At 38.1% G+C, this 20048-nt stretch overlaps 1 protein-coding gene across 3 annotated transcripts in view; it reads right to left on the bottom strand.

Annotated features, from left to right (window-relative positions):
- The window catches only part of PRR16 (proline rich 16), a 268695-nt gene that overhangs the window by 103298 nt on the left and 145349 nt on the right, over positions 1 to 20048 (bottom strand). For all 3 annotated transcript variants that reach the window (XM_074994130.1, XM_074994128.1, XM_074994131.1), the window contains exon 2: positions 3661 to 4555. In XM_074994130.1, the coding sequence (XP_074850231.1) occupies positions 3797 to 4555 (759 nt within the window). In that variant the 3' untranslated portion in view covers positions 3661 to 3796. The remainder of the gene's footprint in view (positions 1 to 3660; positions 4556 to 20048) is intronic.

Here is a 20048-nt window from a genome sequence, read left to right as displayed (position 1 = left end):
AAGGCTCTTCTTGCTCTTCTGGTTGCTGACCCCTAGTCTAGGGCCAGAACACAGGGAGAGAAATCTGTGCATCTAGTACTTTGGAACTAAGAATCAAGTTGAGCCAGACACAAGAAGAGGAAAATTTTTCACTAGTCTTAGTTCTCTAGTCAGCTGCCTCCCCCCTTAGCACCTGCAAGCTAGACAGAGACTAAATATCACCTCACATTTTGTGCATACTAAAACATAACCAGAGCAACATCTAAACTCTGATCTGAAAATTCTCCTGTTCCCAGGAAAGAAAAAATAAGTATTATGATTTAGATCTTAAACTGAAAAAGTGACACCCAGAATAGGAGATAACTTTGTAAGTTTTATTTGAAAAACACAGTAAGGAACATTCTTCTTATGTAAGCTACTGTTTTATATGACTTGCAAGGAATGCTGCTACCTGAATGAAATGTGAAATGCTCCACTCTAAATCATACTTTGCTCTACAAAGCCAGCCACTACATTTCTGCATTGTATTGTTTTATCACTTGTAGGTTCTCCACCTTTCTTTCCACAGATGATAAAAGTAGAATTTAGTTTATTTGAATACTGAATTCTCAGTCTTGGATGGCACCAAACCCTAATTATTGTGCATCTTTTTCTGGCATGAAGTTTTCACACTGATAGAACCTATCAAGAATGATAATTTAATAGGAAAAATAAATGGTTGCTGGAAGGTGATGTGTATGAAATCCTGGATTTACTGAAGTTAATGTCTCTCACCTCACCCTATGTGCATTTGAGGTCTAAAAAGGAAACACAAGAATGTCAATCCACAAGTACAGAAGCATTCTAGAAGGGAAAGAGGAGCCATACTGAGAGGCAGAAGAGTCATTTAACCACTTATCTGCTGTGTTAATCATTTTGAGGAAGTGGTATCAGAGCAATGGTTTCCAGAAGCCAGATTAGAAGGCTTCACAGCTGCTGAACCTAGCCCCAGGACAAAGATAAAGGACAGACATGGTAGGAATAAGATCCCAGCACAAAAATATTATCACAATAGGGATGAGTTAAAATTTAGATAAATGTTAGCTTCACAGGTTAAAAAAGTAAAGTCTTAAGTTGGCAAGGAGGAAAAGAAAGACAGAAAAAGTAAATGGAATTTTTAAAAATATTTCAAAACAGCAATTTTAGATGTGGGAAGAACAGGTACTAAAATTAAAATGCAGGAGTAGATGCACCAAGGTAGACTGAAAGGGACAGAAAAGGGAAAGGCAATAGAATAAAACCCAAGGAGAGCTGAGTATCATGTTTTTCACAGTACTTTAAGTTGTACAGATCGCAACTGTTAGACTGAGCACTATATAATTCCTTCAGTACGGAAGAGTTTTTTTCTTATGGAGTTAAATATCACCTGTTGATACATTCATAACTTTCTATTGAAGCAGCATCACATGACAAATCTTTCCTTTTTAAGGGCAACGCATCCTGTGGTTTGTGTGTAAAGAAGTTTCACGTGCAGTTTTACTGTATTTTTAAATGTAAATTCCTAAAGGAAAGAGGAGCTGCTCTACAGCCTCATGAGCAGGGCAGAGGAACTTTCTGAGACTTTCGCACATCAAGGGCATCAGTACAATGAGTTCTTTGTCCCTACTGAAAACTACTGTTCCAAAATTATTCGATTCACAACAACTTTCATGGGATTAAATATGCTGCAATCATACAGATAGCAAAGGCATTACAATAATTCACAATAGGAAACCGGAAAACAAAGGAAAACATTTGGATAATATGATCAAATGCATGAGATGATGACTTCTCTGCATCATGATGGTTTGATTGACCATACAGTATCATGCAAAGCAAGGCATATTTGCACAAAACTCAGCGTTTGCTGTAGTAATTCTTTTGCCAGGATCCTTGTTGTTTTGATGCTAGGTAAACACAACAAAGGAATGAATATAGTGAAGCTTTTTCATGACTCATATCAGCTGAATTTCTATTGCTTTATGCAACATTAGGGACTGTCATATTTCTGTTGATTAATAAGACCCTACAAATGCCAGCCTTGCCAACCTTTTCACAACTAAACAGCCTGATTGAGTGTTTTCTGTTTTGCTCAAGTAACATCTGCTAACTTTCTTGTGTTCAGGTCATTTGCAAGCTTATTTGTGGAGGGACATTGTGAAGAAAAGGATTACTATAACATCTTCTTCACTGATTACCTTCTTTTAAAGCACCAGATGCCAACACCACTTTGAACAACATATGTTCTTTTCTGTAAAACAATTAAAAGACATTGGAGATTTTGCTCACCATAAGCATTTAAATGGACTAAGACACCAAAATGTCATAACCAGAGAGATGTCTTCCTGATAATGTTAATACTTAATAATTGCACATAATTTCAGTCTTTGACATTTCAATTTCAATTTCAATAATTTCATCTTCAAATCTCTTTACAAGTGTTAAGCACCAATCCCTGGCGACTTTAAGCACACTTTCCATTGCTCTCAATACCAGATTTGCATCAGCAAAAATTAAGTAAGGATGTCAGGACTGGACTCTAATCCATTAACATATATGTCTCATCCATGTTAGGTAGGTAAGTCTCATTCCCACATAAGATAGAAAAATGGAAGCAGAAAACAACTAGGCTAGGGCTACACTGAGCCATAGTGCTGGCAGCTTGATGCAAATGGGCAGTATTGGAAATGCAAATTGAAGCTCATCTGCATATCCACAATGCTAATTTGCATATTCACATGAGCTGACCCTGTCTCCAGAGGCTGCTGCCTGCAGAAAACAAGCAGTGTAAATGTGGTTCTACAAGCAAAACCCCCCTTTGTCAGGAGCCTCTTGTGCCTGGATAAAATCAGGGATAAGGGGCTACTGAAAAAGCAAGATTTTGCCATCAGAACCACATCTACCCTGCTCGTTTTCTGCCGACAGCAGCCTCTTCCAGCAGAAGAATCTCATGCCAATTTGCAATTAGTCACATGAATATGCAAATGAGTGTCCATTTACATTTGAGACTGCTCATTTGCATCAAGCCACCAAGACTACAGCTCAGTGTAGTCCTAGCCCTAGTCAAGCCACACTTGCTCTTTTCAAAAGCATGGTACTCCTCTCTCTGTTTTGATTACTGAGTGTTACAGAACCAAACATGAACATTATTTATTTTGCCATGAACATATCAACATTCCTTTTAATTGCCTATTCATCTCTAGACCAGAGAACAAGCCAAACTAAACAAACAAACAAAAGCTGACTCAAATAGTGAGGATTTATACCATACTGCACAGCTCCAGACCTGATATCCTTGACTCAAGCAACTAGGCATATTAAAAGTCATTTGTTAAGATTCAGGAATCATTAGCTAGAGATGCATTTTGCTCAGCAAAAATCACACATTATGTTCCTAGCAAATGTATTTTAAAAGTTACCTGCACTACTCCACAGTACTAATTATTCTATTGTCTGATGAAGACTTAATTTCACCTCTAATTGCTACGGCAGATATGATGGTTTGAGATGAACTTTTAGCATTACTGAGACCACAGTCAGAACTGTTCAGCTGCAATTGCTTTTAGCACATCATGACCCACGGCATACTCTTTGGAGCTGGAGTTTTTCATAATTCTATGGTGCATACATGTGACACTGGACAACAGTTTTCTTTGTACTTACCATATGATTTTTATGCCACTTCGCTGAACACAGGATGTAATAGGTTTGGGGTTTTATTGCTTGAGTAGAAAGTGCTCATTACCTATTTGTTTATGTTTATATTTAGGAAAAAAAACAGTTTTTATAGTGGCATACATCACACTGTTGTAGTGGTTGATTTTCTCAAGATGGTCTTTTGGGGTTTTGGTGCAGTTTGAGGAGGCACAGTCGCAGGTCTCAGAGGGGGAAAGCTATTACTGGGGCTTATTCGCAGCCCTCCGTTTTCTAGAGGAAATGGAGGGAGAGGGGGAGGAGGAGGCGGTAAAGGAGGACATTGGTGAGGAAGCTTTCCCAGCACGTGGGCTGGCTCACTGTGTAAGTGGACTTCCCTGTTTTTAATGTTATATCGAACGTCACAGTCAGGGCAATAGCCATGGTACTGCACTTTCTCACTAAATCGTACCCGTTCCCGTGTTCCTGTCTGAGGACACCTGTCTTTATCAGGTCTATGAATCAGAGGATGCATTGGAACTTTGTCCAAGTTACTATTAGGTATGCAAAATACATCCCCATTTGGAATCTTGTTTGGTCCGCCTGGTAAGCCTCCATTTCGAAGTAGGGTCCCATTAGTCTTTACAGGGTTGGTAGAAGATACTGGCCTGTGAGTATCTTCACACTTCACAGGAGTCAATCGTGGTGGAGGTGGTGGTGGATTGGGTTTCCTCAGGACGGTGAGAATGGCAGATGGATGTGCTGGGGGCTTGATGAGAGGTGCATTGGCACGTACTTTGGCTTTCTCCAAGCTGGATGCCGTTGTGCTGCTGGAGCTGCTATTCAGGGTGTCAGTTTTGGAGCTGTCTGTCATCTCATCCTCCAGCTGCAGGTCAGATGTCAATGTGTCAATCTGGTCAACCACCTGCATGGAAATCAGAATGCACAACAGCGATAAAGGTTTGCTATAGTAAAGGCAAACAATCAAAGCTTCGTTCGCAATCATCTTTATTGCGTTCCTGGTACTGAAGCATTTTAATATTCACAATTTTAAGAACCATCCTCTCTTTTTTCTTCTTGTCTAACTCTAGTTTATTTTTTTTTAATTACTGGTTAGGTCTCTTGTTTGAATATAAAGGAAACACAGTTTTAGCCTCTCTCCACTGAAATTCTCTATTTTTTCTCCAGAACTTACTTACATGTAAAACTCTGTGAAAACTATAATCCTTTGGTAACTAAGTCAGCTTCCATTACACTGCATTAACCTTAGTTTGTAGAAAGATGATTTTTTTTTTAATCCAGACCTACTCTACAAGATCTCGGGTTGGACTTTTAACACAATTCAGCATATATCTTGGAATTGGAGGCACTGTGGCTATCTCAACAAAAGTTAACATACACTTCAGGTAATGAGTAGCAGTTACCCACTTATATTGAACCACAGTCAGTTTCTGTGAGTTTTTACCTGAGATATCTGCCTGCCCCTAAGTCAAATCTGAAATAGTATTGTGTATAATATAAAGATATTGTAACTTTATTTATTATTGTTTATCTTGTTTGTTTATTCTTGAAAGTTTAAGTAGTTAATTCATTCTATTATTTCATGCATTTTATATCAAGACGCTTCTCTATATACCATATTTCTAATGTACTTACATTTACTTCCTTAGTACCTAGGTTTCTCTCATCTGGTCTATTTCCAATCTATAAACATACTTTATATTTTTTGTTCATATAGCAATATAGCACTATTGCTTGCTTCTGGGTATACAAGATTTTGTATAGTATGACTGAAAGACTCTGCTGAAAAATGCAGCCTGTTCATTACTTAGTTCATTAATCCTTAAAGTAAATACAACAGTAAGAGCCTAAGAAGGAACTATAAATTTGAAAAAAAAAATGAAAACACCTCTCTCTTCCCCTTATTTCCATTGAAGGTTGTACCTGGACAAAACCCAAAGGAAGAAATACTATTGTTAACCTCACTTTCCATTTTTAGCATGCTTTCACATAACAGATTTTTTTTTCCCTACTTGTAAGGTAGTGCACTGATGTCCTTGACTTAACTAAAAAGTTATTACAAAGAACTGAATTCAAGTAGCCTCTTTGGCTCTGTCTACACTAGAGCAATCTGTTGACAGAAGTTACTGTCGGAAGATATCTTCCAACAAAACTCCTGTTAACAGATTATGGCCAGACCGCAAACTGGATCAAAAGAATGATACACCTTGCTTACTGTTTTTGGTTCTCTGTGCCTTAAATATTAAGTCTGTTCTGGTCTGGCTATGGTCTGAAGAAGTGGGTCTGTCCCACGAAAGCTCACCTAATAAACTATTTTGCTAGTCTTTAAAGTGCTACTTGACTGCTTTTTGTTTTGATAGTGTATAGACAAGCACGGCTTCCTCTCTGTTACTCTGTCAACAGAGAGCAACTGGACTGCCCGGTCTCTCTATCAACAAAATGCCCAACCGGAAGCACAGCAGGCAGGGTTGTGTGGTATCTCAGAAGCCTTGTCTGTCAACAGAAGGCTGCCTGGAACATGCAGACTGGCTTTCTGTTGACCGAATGCTTTTGACAAAAGTGCTGCATTTTGTTGACTTACTGTTGACAGAACATCTTGGGAATGTGGATGTTCCGTGTGTTTGTCCACAAAATTCTCTAGTGTAAACGTAGCCTTTGAATGTGATTTCCTTATTCATGTGGATTTTGAAAAACTCATACCCAAAGTCTATCTAGATGCTAACAGAGGAAATACTATTCTTCAAGTACCTTTATGAACTATGTATTTCAAAGTGACAATATATTAATTTGGTTGCAATTCTTCAGAAAAGATGAAATTGAAGAAAATACAATAAATATTTATTACAGCTAGTACAATTATTATTTGCTACTGAAGAATTTAGACCATTTTCTCTTTTAAAAATCATTTGGAATTTCTATAGCCTGGTCTACTTTAAAACAGAGCTGACAAAGTTACATGGCATTCAGGTGTGTGAACAATCTGCAGCTATTGCTTTCTAACCCCCAGCACAGACACAGCTAGATTTATTGACGAAAGCTTTTGTTAAACTAAACATCAACATGCATGGAAGTAGAGTTCCTACAGTGACAAAAAAGCTTTTCAATTGAAGTAGTCTGTATTTATGCTAAAAGTTGTGGCAACATCGCTATGTCATCATAACTATGCCACTCTAGTGCCCGTAGAGTAAATATGGTCTATGAAACGACTTCTGTTTCACAATATTTGAATAATGTTTTGCATGCAAATAAATTTCATGCTTTAGGGTGCTGGCAATCTGCTCACACTCAGTATTCTGTCTTTACGGTGTGCGATGGGTTGTGTAAGTCCCATAATATTGTTTCTGTTCCCTAAATGGAGCATAAGAGTTGCAGGTGCTAAGACACAAAGTAGTGTTACGTTCCAGCAAAAGTATTTCATACTTTTATTTAACTTCTTTGGGTATATGATGTGAACATAATCATGATAAACAAATAGTTAATAATGAACAAACAGTGAATACACTCTTGTTCCTATTTGAACACAAATATTCATATACAATGATATTCACCTCAGTGTAGGCAGTCAACACAAAGCCAAAACAAGGCCAAGTCTTATTTACATGGTGTGTAAGCCTTATGTTGGTCCATTTCAAAACAGCAAACAGCACCTACTAAAGGGAGGCATTCTTCAACCATTGATCCAAACCAACAGCTCATCTGAACAAATGGTAGCAAAAGGGTACCAATCCAGTAAAATCAAATGACTGTTCAGATTTTGAACACAATATTTATGAGTACTTCTCATGATGTATTCAAGAAGCTTTCACACATCCAAAGCTTAGTACTCTTAACCTTTTGCTCTCTTTCATATTTGCAAAAGTTCACATGCAATAAAACTTGCACTAATTCACTTCAGTTCATTTTAGAAGAGGTCATTGCCTATATATTGTTCTCTGGGCATACGAAAATAAATTGGATGAGAAAAAAGTAGCCAGCAATCTGAAAACATTGGTCATTACAACTTTTTTCCTCATTGAAGACCTAATTGACCCAACATGCATTTATTAATTAACAGCAAAATCCCTCTCTGTGTTGATGTCTCAGCTTTGGCTTTGTTTATGTGTGTGATAAAGAGATAAGGACCAAATTCTACAGTAGATTCTTGCATCAGAGAAATTTGGTTCTGATGAAGATAGAGATGAGACACAATATGAGGTATACCACTTCCCCACCTTCACACTCTCCCTTTTCATCCCCAAAGGGAGAGTACATTGTTTCTCTCCCCTATTTGTATTTTGTTAAAGCCCAGGGGCCTCAAAATGTAGCTGGATTCAACTCTATGCCAGTAAGTGTACACATAGTACGAGCCACTTCCTTCTCCAAAGATCTTACAGGGAGAAAAAAACAAAACAAAACCAAACAAAAGCACAGTCCTAGGTCCATGTGGGGCTGAGGTACAGAAATTAAGTAACACCTGAAAGTCACACAGGGAATCAGTGACAGAACTGTGAATATACCAAGATGAGCAGGCCACTAGGGCCTTGATAATGCAAGCTGATCCATACAGAATCCGTCCATCTTCAAAAGGGCATAAGGATCTGTCTGTACAGAGCAACCTGGAGAAGTGGGCAACTGAAGAGCCAAGAGAGAATTTTTTTGTGACAACAAAGAACAGCTACAGAATTGAATAAAGCAGCACAGCCTGTAAAACAGGCTAACTGTTGGCCAGGAAAGGAACAGGGTCATTAGGCAACTGAAGGAAAAGAGAAATAAAGACTAAGTGGCAACCTCCTAATTATGACAGGAGCTGTTCCAGTCAGAAGCAATCTGGCCATGGCTGCTTGGAGTAGTAAAATCATACTGATAGGACCAGTAAAGACCTGACTAGTATTATGCTTGGCCTTGAACAACGTTTAATAGCACATTCAGCAGGTATGTCAAAAGGACAGTGGGGAGCTGTACATCTCTTGTGAACACAGAATCCTGCCCATCCCACTTAGTCTGTCTCCCTTGCTTTCTATCACCCTGCCCCATAATGCACTTTGTGTAACTGAAACAGAAATTCAATAACCAACATAGGTTATGTAGACGGGACAGACAGAGATAGCTGCTTGATAAATTGTTGGCAGCACTTTATTAAGCTAATCTCTGTCAGCCGAACAAATCTTTCTTGTACTTGTTGACATGTTAAAATTGACATGTTAACAAGCTTGTAGCATATGTATTCCCTAGAGATAAACCAAGTAAAACATACATATTTGCCCTTAAATAAACCAGTAATCGCTTTTACTACTCATGGCAAACGCATAATTGCTGAATATTTTTAGTTCAACTGAAAGCATAGATTGTTTCTGAAAAATGCCCAAATGCTCAACTATGAGTGCAACAAATGGTAGGTTAGAAAAATTAGTACATTTTTCAAGCCAAAAATCTATGACAGTTACAATTTATTTGTTTTGTAATAGTTGCTAATGTAATATTCTGGGATCACTGTGCTTGGTTCTGCACACACAAGGAAATTGTTACAAGCAAATGCGTCCCTCCTCACAGTATTAATTTACAAGGACAAAATTTCTACCAGATTGAGACTGCAAAGGCTACAGCTACACTAGAGAGTTTTGTCGACAAAACCATGGTTTTGTTGACAAAACTGCTGGAGCGTCCACACACAAAATGCCTTCTGTTGACAGGATGTTCACAAAAGTTGGCACTTTTGCCGAAAATCTTCTGCCTCTCCCTGATGAGGAAAAGCACCTCGGTTGACAGATTCCGTTGACAAAAAAGATGCAAGGATGCTCTTTTGACAGACAAGGTTTCTGGTTCACTGGACAGCCGTGTTTGCCAAGCTTCCAGACAGCTGTTCTGTCAACAGAGGGGGCCAGGCAGTCCAGCTGCTCTCTATCAAGAGAGCAGATCACTCTTTTGAGCTGCTTTAGGGTATGGCTGACCTCTGTCAACAGATGTTTTATTGTAAAACCTCTTCCAACAGAAACCTCTGTCGACAGATGCGCCTAGTGTAACCATAGACTATGAGAATAGACCTCCAGTTTAAGCACTGTATATGTGGATGATAGATGAGTAGCAACTAGTGAGGATAGAAAAAACAACCTTTTGGTTGATGCAGTCTACCCCACTTCTAGCGTAAGATTTTCCCCAGAATTCATAGTAAAGCCGAGCCACAACATGCCTCAATTTTAAATGACTTTAAGCAGTTTGTCTTTTGCCCCTTGTCAAGTGGGTAGTATGCACTGATAATTTCTTTCCACTTCCTCATTTATAAAATAAAGACAAAAGTACACAGAATGGTCCTGGAAGGACAGCATACCTTATCTTACTAGATGCCTTCCCATAATAAATCATCATCCCATTCACTATCATTTTAGTCTGCCTCCAAATGAAAATTCAAGTAGGGAAAAAGCATACAGAAAATAGTTATATCACAGGAGAAGTATGTAGAGACTGTTACCAAAATTAAAAATGCAGATTTGAAAGTACAAAATAGTTTCCATTGCAAAAGGAGGTTTTCCTGCTGAATTAAAAAAAATCATTTTAAAAAAAAGATATGGACATTCGGGATGTTGAGAACAAAATTATCAAGGAATAAAGTGACCTAAAACAAACAAACAAACCATGAATTGACTACACACCAATGCAAAGAGTCTGTGTAAAAAAACAAAGAAAACAGATGTTCATTTGCAAATATAAATTGAATCTCATTGTTTTTCTGAAACTGGTGAGATAATTTCCATGAATGTAATGCTAACATTAACAGTTCTAACCTATTCAGGAAGGATTAAGTGGGCAGAAGAGGAAAAGGAGTGGCACTCTATGCTTAAAAATGTTGATACTTGTTTCAAAATCCATGATAATTCAGAAGGAAATGATCTTGAAGGACTGAAGAGTTAGATTTATGTCCCAACCGATGCATCATAAGATGTAGTACTAGTTGGTGTCTGCTACAAACCATCAAATCACATGTGGGAACAGGCTGAGCACTGGCCTATCAGTCCATAACGTATAGGAATACTACACCTCTGTGACCAATATTAAAACTTTCTTGGAATTTTAAAATATTATAAATGACAATTTCCTAACTCAAGAACTGTTGTGGAAGATTATGGGAAGAATCTATATGAGCCCCCATTTTGACAGATAAAGAAAACCAAATAGAAGTAAAAAATGACTTGACCAGTCTTGATAATGCACAAAAAGAACAAAATCCAGACTAGTGAGAGAGAAGCACAAACACACGCTTGGTGCTTTTAAAAGGACCAGTTTCAGAAAGCTGAAACCAGTTATGAAGCAAAAATCACTAGATCCCCCAAAGTTACAAAACCACAAGTAAGGAAGATGACCATATTGGTTCAAAAACAATCTTTTTTCTAGAGGAATGAAATTCCAGAAGACTGCAAGAAAACTAATGATCTGCCAATATCTAAAAAGGGTAAAAAGATGAGCATACTTTTTAAAATTGCAGAGGTAATACAATTAACACCAAACAACATGTGTTTATGGAAAAGACACCATATTAAACTGACTTAAGGTTTTTTTAATGAAATTGAAAGCGTAGTTGATATAATACACTTGGATATCTGTCAAGCATTTTTCATTAAAACCTACGAAGATATAAAATTAACCTGGTACATATTAAATGTACTAACAGATAGCTGATAGATCTCACAATGTCATTGTAAATGGGGAAATGAGTGTGTGTCTCGTGAAGTTCCAAAGGGATTAGGTTTTAGCCCTGTGTTCTAATAGTTTCATTAGTTTTCTGAATGAAAATGTAAAATCATCACTGATGAAGTTTGCAGATCGCACAAAAATTGAGGGTAAATAATGAAGAGAACAAATTTGAATTGTGTGGGAAACTGGGCAAAAAGTCAAACAAAATGCATCTTAAAATGGCTAAATGTAACCATATACCTCTTTGGAACAAAGACTAGAAGAATGTAAACCATACTTCACGGGATGGTGGCTTCTACCCTGCGAAGCCATGCCTTTGGAAAAGGTATGAGAAATTGTAAATAACAAGCTAATGTGAACTCTCAGTATGATTCTTCAGCCAAAGGGGCTAATTCAATCTTTGGATACACAGCCAGGAGACCCTTGGGCTATGTCTACACAGAAGCCTTATTTTGGAATAAGCTATTCGAGAAGAGACTTTCCAGAACAGCTTATTCTGAAACAGTGTATGTTTACACACAATAGATACTGAAATAGTGCTCAGCTATTTCAAAATAGAGCATCCACGCTATTAGATGTTGAATTGCACTTAAGGCACGCTGGATAGGTCCTCCCATTTCAAAATAATCCCTATTCCCTATCTATACAGCCCCTATTCCAAAAAATCTATTTCAATATATGTGTTATTCCTCACAGAATGAAATTTGCAGATCTTGAAATAAGCTGTCCGCTATTTGAAAATTATTTCAGAACAGCAGTTTTGCTGTTTAGACACTCACAAAATTATTTTGCAATAGCGGCTGTTATGCCAAAATAACTTTGCTGTGTAGACACACCCTGGGGTAAGAGTAGAGAGGTTACTTTACTTCTTTATTTAGACCACTGCTGGCACACAGAAACCAGTTCTGATGTCCACAACTTGATTAACTGGAGGGGGGTTCCCAGAAAAGATTCAAGAATGACAGAGGTGTAAAAACTCTGCTTTACACAGTTAGATGAAGGAAGCTCAACCTATTTAGCTTGACGAAGAAAAGTTTCAAGATCGACTTGATTACAATTCATAAGTATACACAAAAGGAACAAGTATTTGATAATGGGCTCTTCAATCTCGCAGAGAAAAGTTTAACACAATCTCATGGTTGGAACCCAAAGCTAGACAAATGAAGACTGGAAAGAAGGCATAGTTTTTTAGCAAGGAGTAATTAATCATCGGAACAATTTACCAAGGGTCATCGCTGACAATTTTTAAATGAAGATTATGAAAACAAAAAAGCAGTCCAGTCGCACTTTAAAGACTACCAAAATAATTTATTAGATGATGCGCTTTCATGGGACAGACCCACTTCTTCAGATCATAGCCATACCAGAACAGACTCAATATTTAAGGCACAGAGAACCAAAAACAGTAATCAAGGTTAACAAATCAGAAAAATTATCATCAAGGCAAGCGAATCAGAGAGCAGAGGGGCAGAAGGGTGCGGGGGGGGGGGGAAGTCAAGAATTAGATTAAGCCAAGTATGCAAAAGAGCCCCTATAATGACCTAAAAAATTCCCATCCTGGTTCAAACCAGGCGTTAATGTGTCAAATGTGAATATAAAAGAGAGTTCAGCAGCCTCTCTTTCCAAAGTGTTGTGAAAATTCCTCTTCAGTAAGACGCAGACTTTCAGGTCATTAACAGAATGGCCCGCTCCATTAAAGTGGTGACTGATCAGTCTGTGGATCAGGAGTGTTTTTATGTCTGTTTTATGTCCATTAATTCTTTGTCTAAGAGAGTTTGAAGTCTGTCCAATGTACAAAGCATCTGGGCATTGTTGGCACATGCTGGCATATATGATGTTATATGATGGCATATATGATGTTAGTTGAGAAACATGAGAATGTATTCACATAAAAACGCTCCTGATCCACAAAACGGTCAGTCACCACTCTAATGGAGCAGGCCATTCTGTTAATGACCTGAAAGTTTGCATCTTACTCAAGAGGAATTTTCACAACACTTTGGACAAAGAGGCTGCTGAACTCTCTTTTATGTTCAAATTTGACACATTCACGCCTGGTTTGAACCAGGATGGGAATTTTTTAGGTCATTATAGGGGCTCTTTTGCATACTTGGCTTAATCTAATTCTGACTTCACCCCCACCCCCCTGCTCTCTGATTTGCTCACCATGATAATATTTTTCTGATTTGTCAGCCTTTCTCTGTGCCTTAAACATTGAGTCTGTGCTGGTGGCTATGATCTGAAGAAATGCGTCTGTCCCACAAAAGCTCATCACCTAATAAATTATTTTGTTAAAGTTTGTTAAAGTTATTTTGGACTGTTTTTTTATTCAAAGATTGGTTTTATTGTTTAGAAGGTACTAATATTTGCATAATGTTTTACGGACAACAAGAGTGACAGGTCCCTGCCCCAAATATTTTTTTATTTTGTCAAATTTTGACAGAGCAAAGAAAAAGAAAAAAGGTAGAAGTCAGGGTGGAGAAGGAAATGGGGAATTGATGGTTACAAAAATGACTCTGTCACTGTTTAACTGTACTTAATCTTTCAGGTGGTGCTCGTAAGCACGTCTGTTTTTTTGTTTCTCTTTGAATTAGTTTTGAATAATGTCTGGAATTATGGATTGAAGGAAAAAGCAGAAGTCAATGATAAATGGTTGAGCAAAGGATGAGAACAGGGAGGAAAGCCTGTACATTAAACAGTACCAGGGAGGATAAAAACAACATATGAGCCATGTGGGAAAAGGCATGGAAACATTTAAGAGAAAAGGAAACCAAAAAAGTTCCTGCAGTGATATGGGTCACAAATGGGAGAGTGCAGGATGAGCAAGGAGATATAGGAGGTGGTGTTGTAAAAAGCCTTGAAGGAGGATGTGAAAAGTGGGGGGAAAAAAAAAAGAAGAGGTGAATGGGTGACATGGATGGAGTGGAGGGTTGAGGATTTTTAAGCAAGTACGTTGGACAGATTTCATGGTCATAATATAACACCTGAGGGAGCCATAGAAAAGTCATTTGGAATAATCTATAGGCTTATATAGCAATTAACTATGAAGATTAAGAAACTGTATGGAAAACTTGTAAGCAGAGGAAGAAAAAGGGACGCTAACAGATGACAGCCAGTTTCAGAGCTAGGCTATGTCTACTCTACTGCTTATGTCAGTATAATTAATGTCACTTGGGGCGGGCAGGGGTTGAATCTCCCCCCATCGCCCCCCGTGACATATTACACAGGCATAAGTACTAATTTGTCATTCATGGGGATATTTTTATGCCAACACAGGATTATAAATACATAATGTATTATTAATATACAGAGGTGTAAAGTAACTAAGTTGAAATACTTCATTACACTACCCAAGTACATTTTTTCAGGAGTGGTATTTATTGAAGCAATTTATTTTCCTGAAACTTGCACTTTCACTCAAGTAGTTTTTAAAGAAAATACTGTACTTTTTACTCATCTACCATTTCTGAAAGTATGTAGTTACTCACCACTCTCGTCATCCCACCAGCCAGTATTCCAGCATGCATATTAGCCAATCATTATGCAGTGACACTCAAAAAAAACAAAAACAAAAAAAACCACAACAAGCACAATGACCCTGTCAAAGATAAACCTTTTTAATAGCCATTTAAGAGCTCCATCAATAAACTTTTCATTCCAAGACAGTATCTATGCACTATCTACAATCGCTAGTAACCAAGGCTGTTGCCCAAGGTGATGAGCCTCATATGACTTTACCTGCAGGTAAGTCAGCTAGGTAGGAGGGGAAATCCAGGAGGGAGAACAGCAGCACTTACTCTGTCTCAGGTAATTCCTCTGCTCTGGAGGGAGAAGCAGCAAGGTGGGTGCCCAGGGCAGGGGCTCCCCATTCTCCCTGGGACAGAGGGCCTCCTGTAGAACCTCTATGGGAAGAGAGTGGGGCAGGCAGTGCTGGAAGAGGCTCAGGGTGGGTGTCTGAGGTTGCTGGGGGTTGAAGAAGCATGTGTGTATTCTCTCTGTTCTGGCTGGCCAGGGTTTGGAGTGTGTGTGCAGGGGAGGAGGGGTTTAATGTGTGTGTAGCTTCCCTCTGTGTGCTGGCTGGCTGGGATTTGGAGTAACCCTGCTATCTGGATGTGTGTTAGTTTGGAGGGAGGGTGTGTCCACCCTCACCCCCTTTTCCTCATAAGGTCCACCGGGGGACTCAGGAGAAGAACTGGGCTACAAACTGTGGAGTGGGGTATGACACGAGCTCTGAAGTGGGAACTTTCTAATTGTGCCCCTCCCCTACCAGCAGTTAGTCCTCCTGTCTTCCTGCTTCCCTGTATGGCTTTGAAGTTTTGCTCACTTTCTGAGGTAGATGGGGGGTGGGGGGGCTGCTGCTGCTGCTTCCCCAATGTGAGGCAGGTGGGTGGGTGCAGAAGAAATAACTGTTACTGAAATCAGCTCTCCCAGGAGTCCTGGAGGGAAGTGAGTCACAGTGGGTATGTCTATCTGAATGGCTGAAACACCTTTACCTTTCATTCAATTGATGACCTCGCCACACCCTCACATCCTGTTTATGTTCTCACTACAAGTTGTACTTATCCGTATGCTGAAATTTCTCAGGTCAGGGGACTTAAAGTCCCCTGACATGAGAAATTTTTGAGCACAGTGTTCATCTTCCGTCAAGATTAGGAATAAGGATGTTTCTTTCCTCCCATCTTAACCTGCAAACCCCCTTCATGTCTGGAAGGATGAAGTTTGATTGTTGTGACTTGCAGTTTCAATGAGGCACTTAAAACTCAGAGGAATTTAGTGGGAATATAGCCTCTGTCCCATCCCCTCTGCTGTGTTTCAACCCTGCTGTTCTGGCTCATAAAAAAGCTTGGTGGGATGCACTTTTTATTTTTCATAACTTTGTGTAATATGTTTTAAGCTTTTTGTCTTTTTATTTTTTTTAAAGTTGGGGAAAATTATGGATGGAGGTCTGAAAATTTTTAATGACAGACAAAGTTGAAATGCACAGAGTTCAAGCTTTAAAGCTGTTAAAACACAGAGACAAGGCAGGTGAGGGTTTTTGGTTTTTTTTTTTAAACTTTGAAACAGCTTTGGTTGGTGAGAGATTAGCCCTTTTGAGCTTGGCAAAGGAGGAGAAGAGCTGTGAGGAGTTTCAAAGGTTGTCTCTCTCACCAACCATATTTGGTCCAAATAAAGATATTACTTCACTCACTTTGAGGCTCCCATCCAGGCATCAATATGACTACAACAAAACAGCAAAATCCACCCTATCATATGTCAAGATACACAAAATAAATATCCTTATACCAGACATGATATGTTGATTTAATTTGTCATTCACTTGTCCATTTGTTACAAGCCCAGTTCAGAAGTTTATATAATTGAATTTTAACTCTAACAAGTTCCCAAGCTGCATTTTTCTTGCTTTCCCAATTTATAGGTTCCACCCTTCCTTGTATTTCTAGAGAAATTGTGTCCATATTTTGGGATCAACATGCAGAGATGACATATGTCTAGTATACACACACTAGCAAGCACATCATCATGCTATATATACTCTGCATGGTTTGATGACAAGGGCAAGTTTTCAAATTATAACAAGTAAGAGAGCAGACAGAATAACAGATGATGTGGGGATACAGGGAAACAGTATTAGACGTGGGAAGTTTTTAAAAAAAAGGTAACAATTTGAGCAAAACAAACTATAAGTTAAAGCTCTCAGCAGTGGGATAGGACTCACCATAGATCACTGCAAATTTTCATCCCTCTGATCTCTAACTAGTATCACGTCAGAGAAGACTTGAAGCAATGCTTTATAATCTTTGTTAGAGAAACTGGAACAGATTTTTTTTTTTTAAAATTAGATGTGAAAATTTTCAAAGCTGGGTGTGTAAAAGAGGCAGCTGAATCCATATTTAGGCACTTAAATAAATGATCTGATTCTCAAGAACAAAGTACCCCATATCTCTCACTGACTTCAACAGAAGCTGTAATACACTCAGCACTGTTGAAAATTAATGTGGAAGAAGTTCTCGGGTTGTTTACTGGTTAAATAGCATAGGCAGATGATGAGTCTTCTCCAGATTGAATTTCAATGTTTTAAAATTATCATAAAAAGAACACTACTACTTTCAAACTGCACCAACTCTTGTCTCATCCTCACTTCAGAACTACAAAGGACTACAAATAGGTAACAGATTTAAGGCACAAGTAGGAAACTCTGAGTTTGGTAATAATTAAGATGATACGATAGGAGACAAAACTGAGTTCAAAAGATTGGCAAGCAATTGAAAGACAGGCAAATAAGGGAACCTGATTTGGGTTAGAGAGATTAACTGGGCTTCACAACCAAAACACTTCAAAGAGACATCATGTCTGGAAAAAGAACTAAGGAGGTTGTAAAACAAACATGACTTGTGATTCTGAACAATGCTACTACCCACATAGATGATGCTAAAAACTATGGTCATTTTAAAATACATCCACTGGAAACCTATCCAGCATCTGGGGTCACTTGTCACACGTGGGAAAATCTCATTACAATCCACAAAGGGCAGGGAAACAAACCCACTGCAAACAGAAATCTCTCGCTGAAATAGATTGTCAATTTGTGGACCATACCAAGGCACTAAAAAAGTGATGCATCAAAGCCAACAGAAACTTGTTATCGATGTCCTATATGAGGCACATTTTTACAAAATTCTAACGTGGTGTCCTTGGTGAAGTTAACATTTTACCAGCATGTCTTCAGAAAGATTTTAGAATAACTCTGCTTCAATGGCATATGGTGGTATAGGTTACAATTTGAAAAAGTCACCATCACAATGGCAACACCGAAAGGCAAGATCAGTCTATACTTTTCAATGACTAAGGTTTCTTAACCAGAACCATCACGCAGGGAAATTTATGCTGAGATTACCTTTATTAAAATAAAAAAACAGCATACAATTATGCCATTACCAGAAGAGAAAATGAACTGAACACCCCCTAGACATCTCCAGGGAACTGGCAGAATTCCTTACAGCAAATCATACACACAGAGACTCAGAAGTCACCACTGAGAAATATGTGGATTCAATAATACACAATTGGCTGTGTCACACGGAGATGTCTCAAATACTTGGATATAAATTTGGAATAGACTCGATTTAGCAGGTTATTCCTAACTTTAAAAAGAGTAATTTAAATAATATATCTGGATCCCAGAGACCTAATAAGGTCATGAAAACTTGGCATTGCCATTCCAACATAAAGGGCTGTTCAGTGAAGAGAAGTTGGAAAAAAGCCTACTCATCATACTAAAGGAAAAGGTTTGATATTGGCAAGTCATACAATACTAGGAGTCCTCTGACCTGCACCTTTAATACCCCATATGACACATGCAAATTTCTCCGTCAACAAAGCCTATTGTAGAAGCCTTTTAACAACTAAAGCAAAAAGGCATAATGAATTAAGGAATATAGCATAAGTTTACATAACAAATAAGCAACATGATTTTTAGTTGCAACCACAAAAATGAGAGCTTGGGTTTTTTTCAACAAGCACCAAACCAAGTAGAAATCTAGCAGCAACAGCGGAATAACCCCCTAGCTATGAGAAACTGATGTAGCCTAAAACTCTAGGTTTAAAGAAGGTTAGCCATCCAAAAAAACAATTGTTTAAAAGCTCAACTAAAATACTAAGCTGTCATTCATTGTAAAAAACAAAAAGAAAAAATTATCAGTCCAGAACCTGTGTGGAATATTCAAGTCTTATCATATATGATAAAATAATATTGAGTCATTAATTTCTAGGAAACATGAAGGATTACTTGATTTGCATCACATTGTCCTACAAATACTAAAGTTGTTTTTAATCCTCCCTCAGGGAATTTACTAACGCAATGATTTTAAAGCAGCTCTCCATGTGTTACCAGGCTGAAAGCAAATCTCTGTATTAGCTGCAAATGCAACATTTAAGGAGCAAAAATCCTTGATAAGATTTTTTTTGTCTTCCATCTACCTGACTCCAGGATTTTCACCAACCTGAAACAGGTGTCAAAACTACCACAATGGTAAAGAACGAATTTAGGCATTTGGAATAGCACGTGCCCTGTACTTCTTTGGACAGCAAAGCTAATTCAGAGTTTCTCAATTATTCTTTTGAAAACTAACAAATGAATTTGGCACAGTATGTTCTAAACAACAACAAAATATTTATAAATGGCAAAGACAAACAAACCACATACGCTTTCAAAGGCTTTTAAGTACTAGAAAAAGGAAGGGAGATAACATGCATTAAAACACACGAGTAAATTTTCATAATATTTGCAATATAGCTTGCAAGTTAGAAGAATTCAGCGATTTCAACTAATTAAGCTAACGTTAAGTGAAACCAGCTTGGACTTCCATAATGTGAAGAAATCATCATAGCTGGTTTTGCTCATTTTGTTCATTATAGCTTTGATACAGTTTGGATGAATGGTAGAGCTCTGGAACGTAAGAGATTAACAGAATAACACCTGAATGACCATCTGGAATTAACCCAGTAGCAATTCATTGCTTGTCCTGTCTCTGGGTAAACAATATAGGGCAATTCAGAGAAACCCATATAAGTGCCGTAATATTTCATTGGGAACATATCTTCCTGGACTCAGCTGTTGACAAAAGTTATGTTTTTGAAGTGTGAGGTGTGCTAAATTGTTTGTATAAATCAAATGTTTGCAAACTAACTGCCAGTCTGTCTACTTAGCAATCCAATTTGCACATGCAGATATG

This window comes from Carettochelys insculpta, chromosome 5 (assembly GCF_033958435.1).
Source record: "Carettochelys insculpta isolate YL-2023 chromosome 5, ASM3395843v1, whole genome shotgun sequence".
NCBI lineage: Eukaryota > Metazoa > Chordata > Testudines > Carettochelyidae > Carettochelys > Carettochelys insculpta.
Note: the sequence above shows the minus strand (reverse complement) of the source record. Positions and strands in the feature narration are given on the sequence as shown.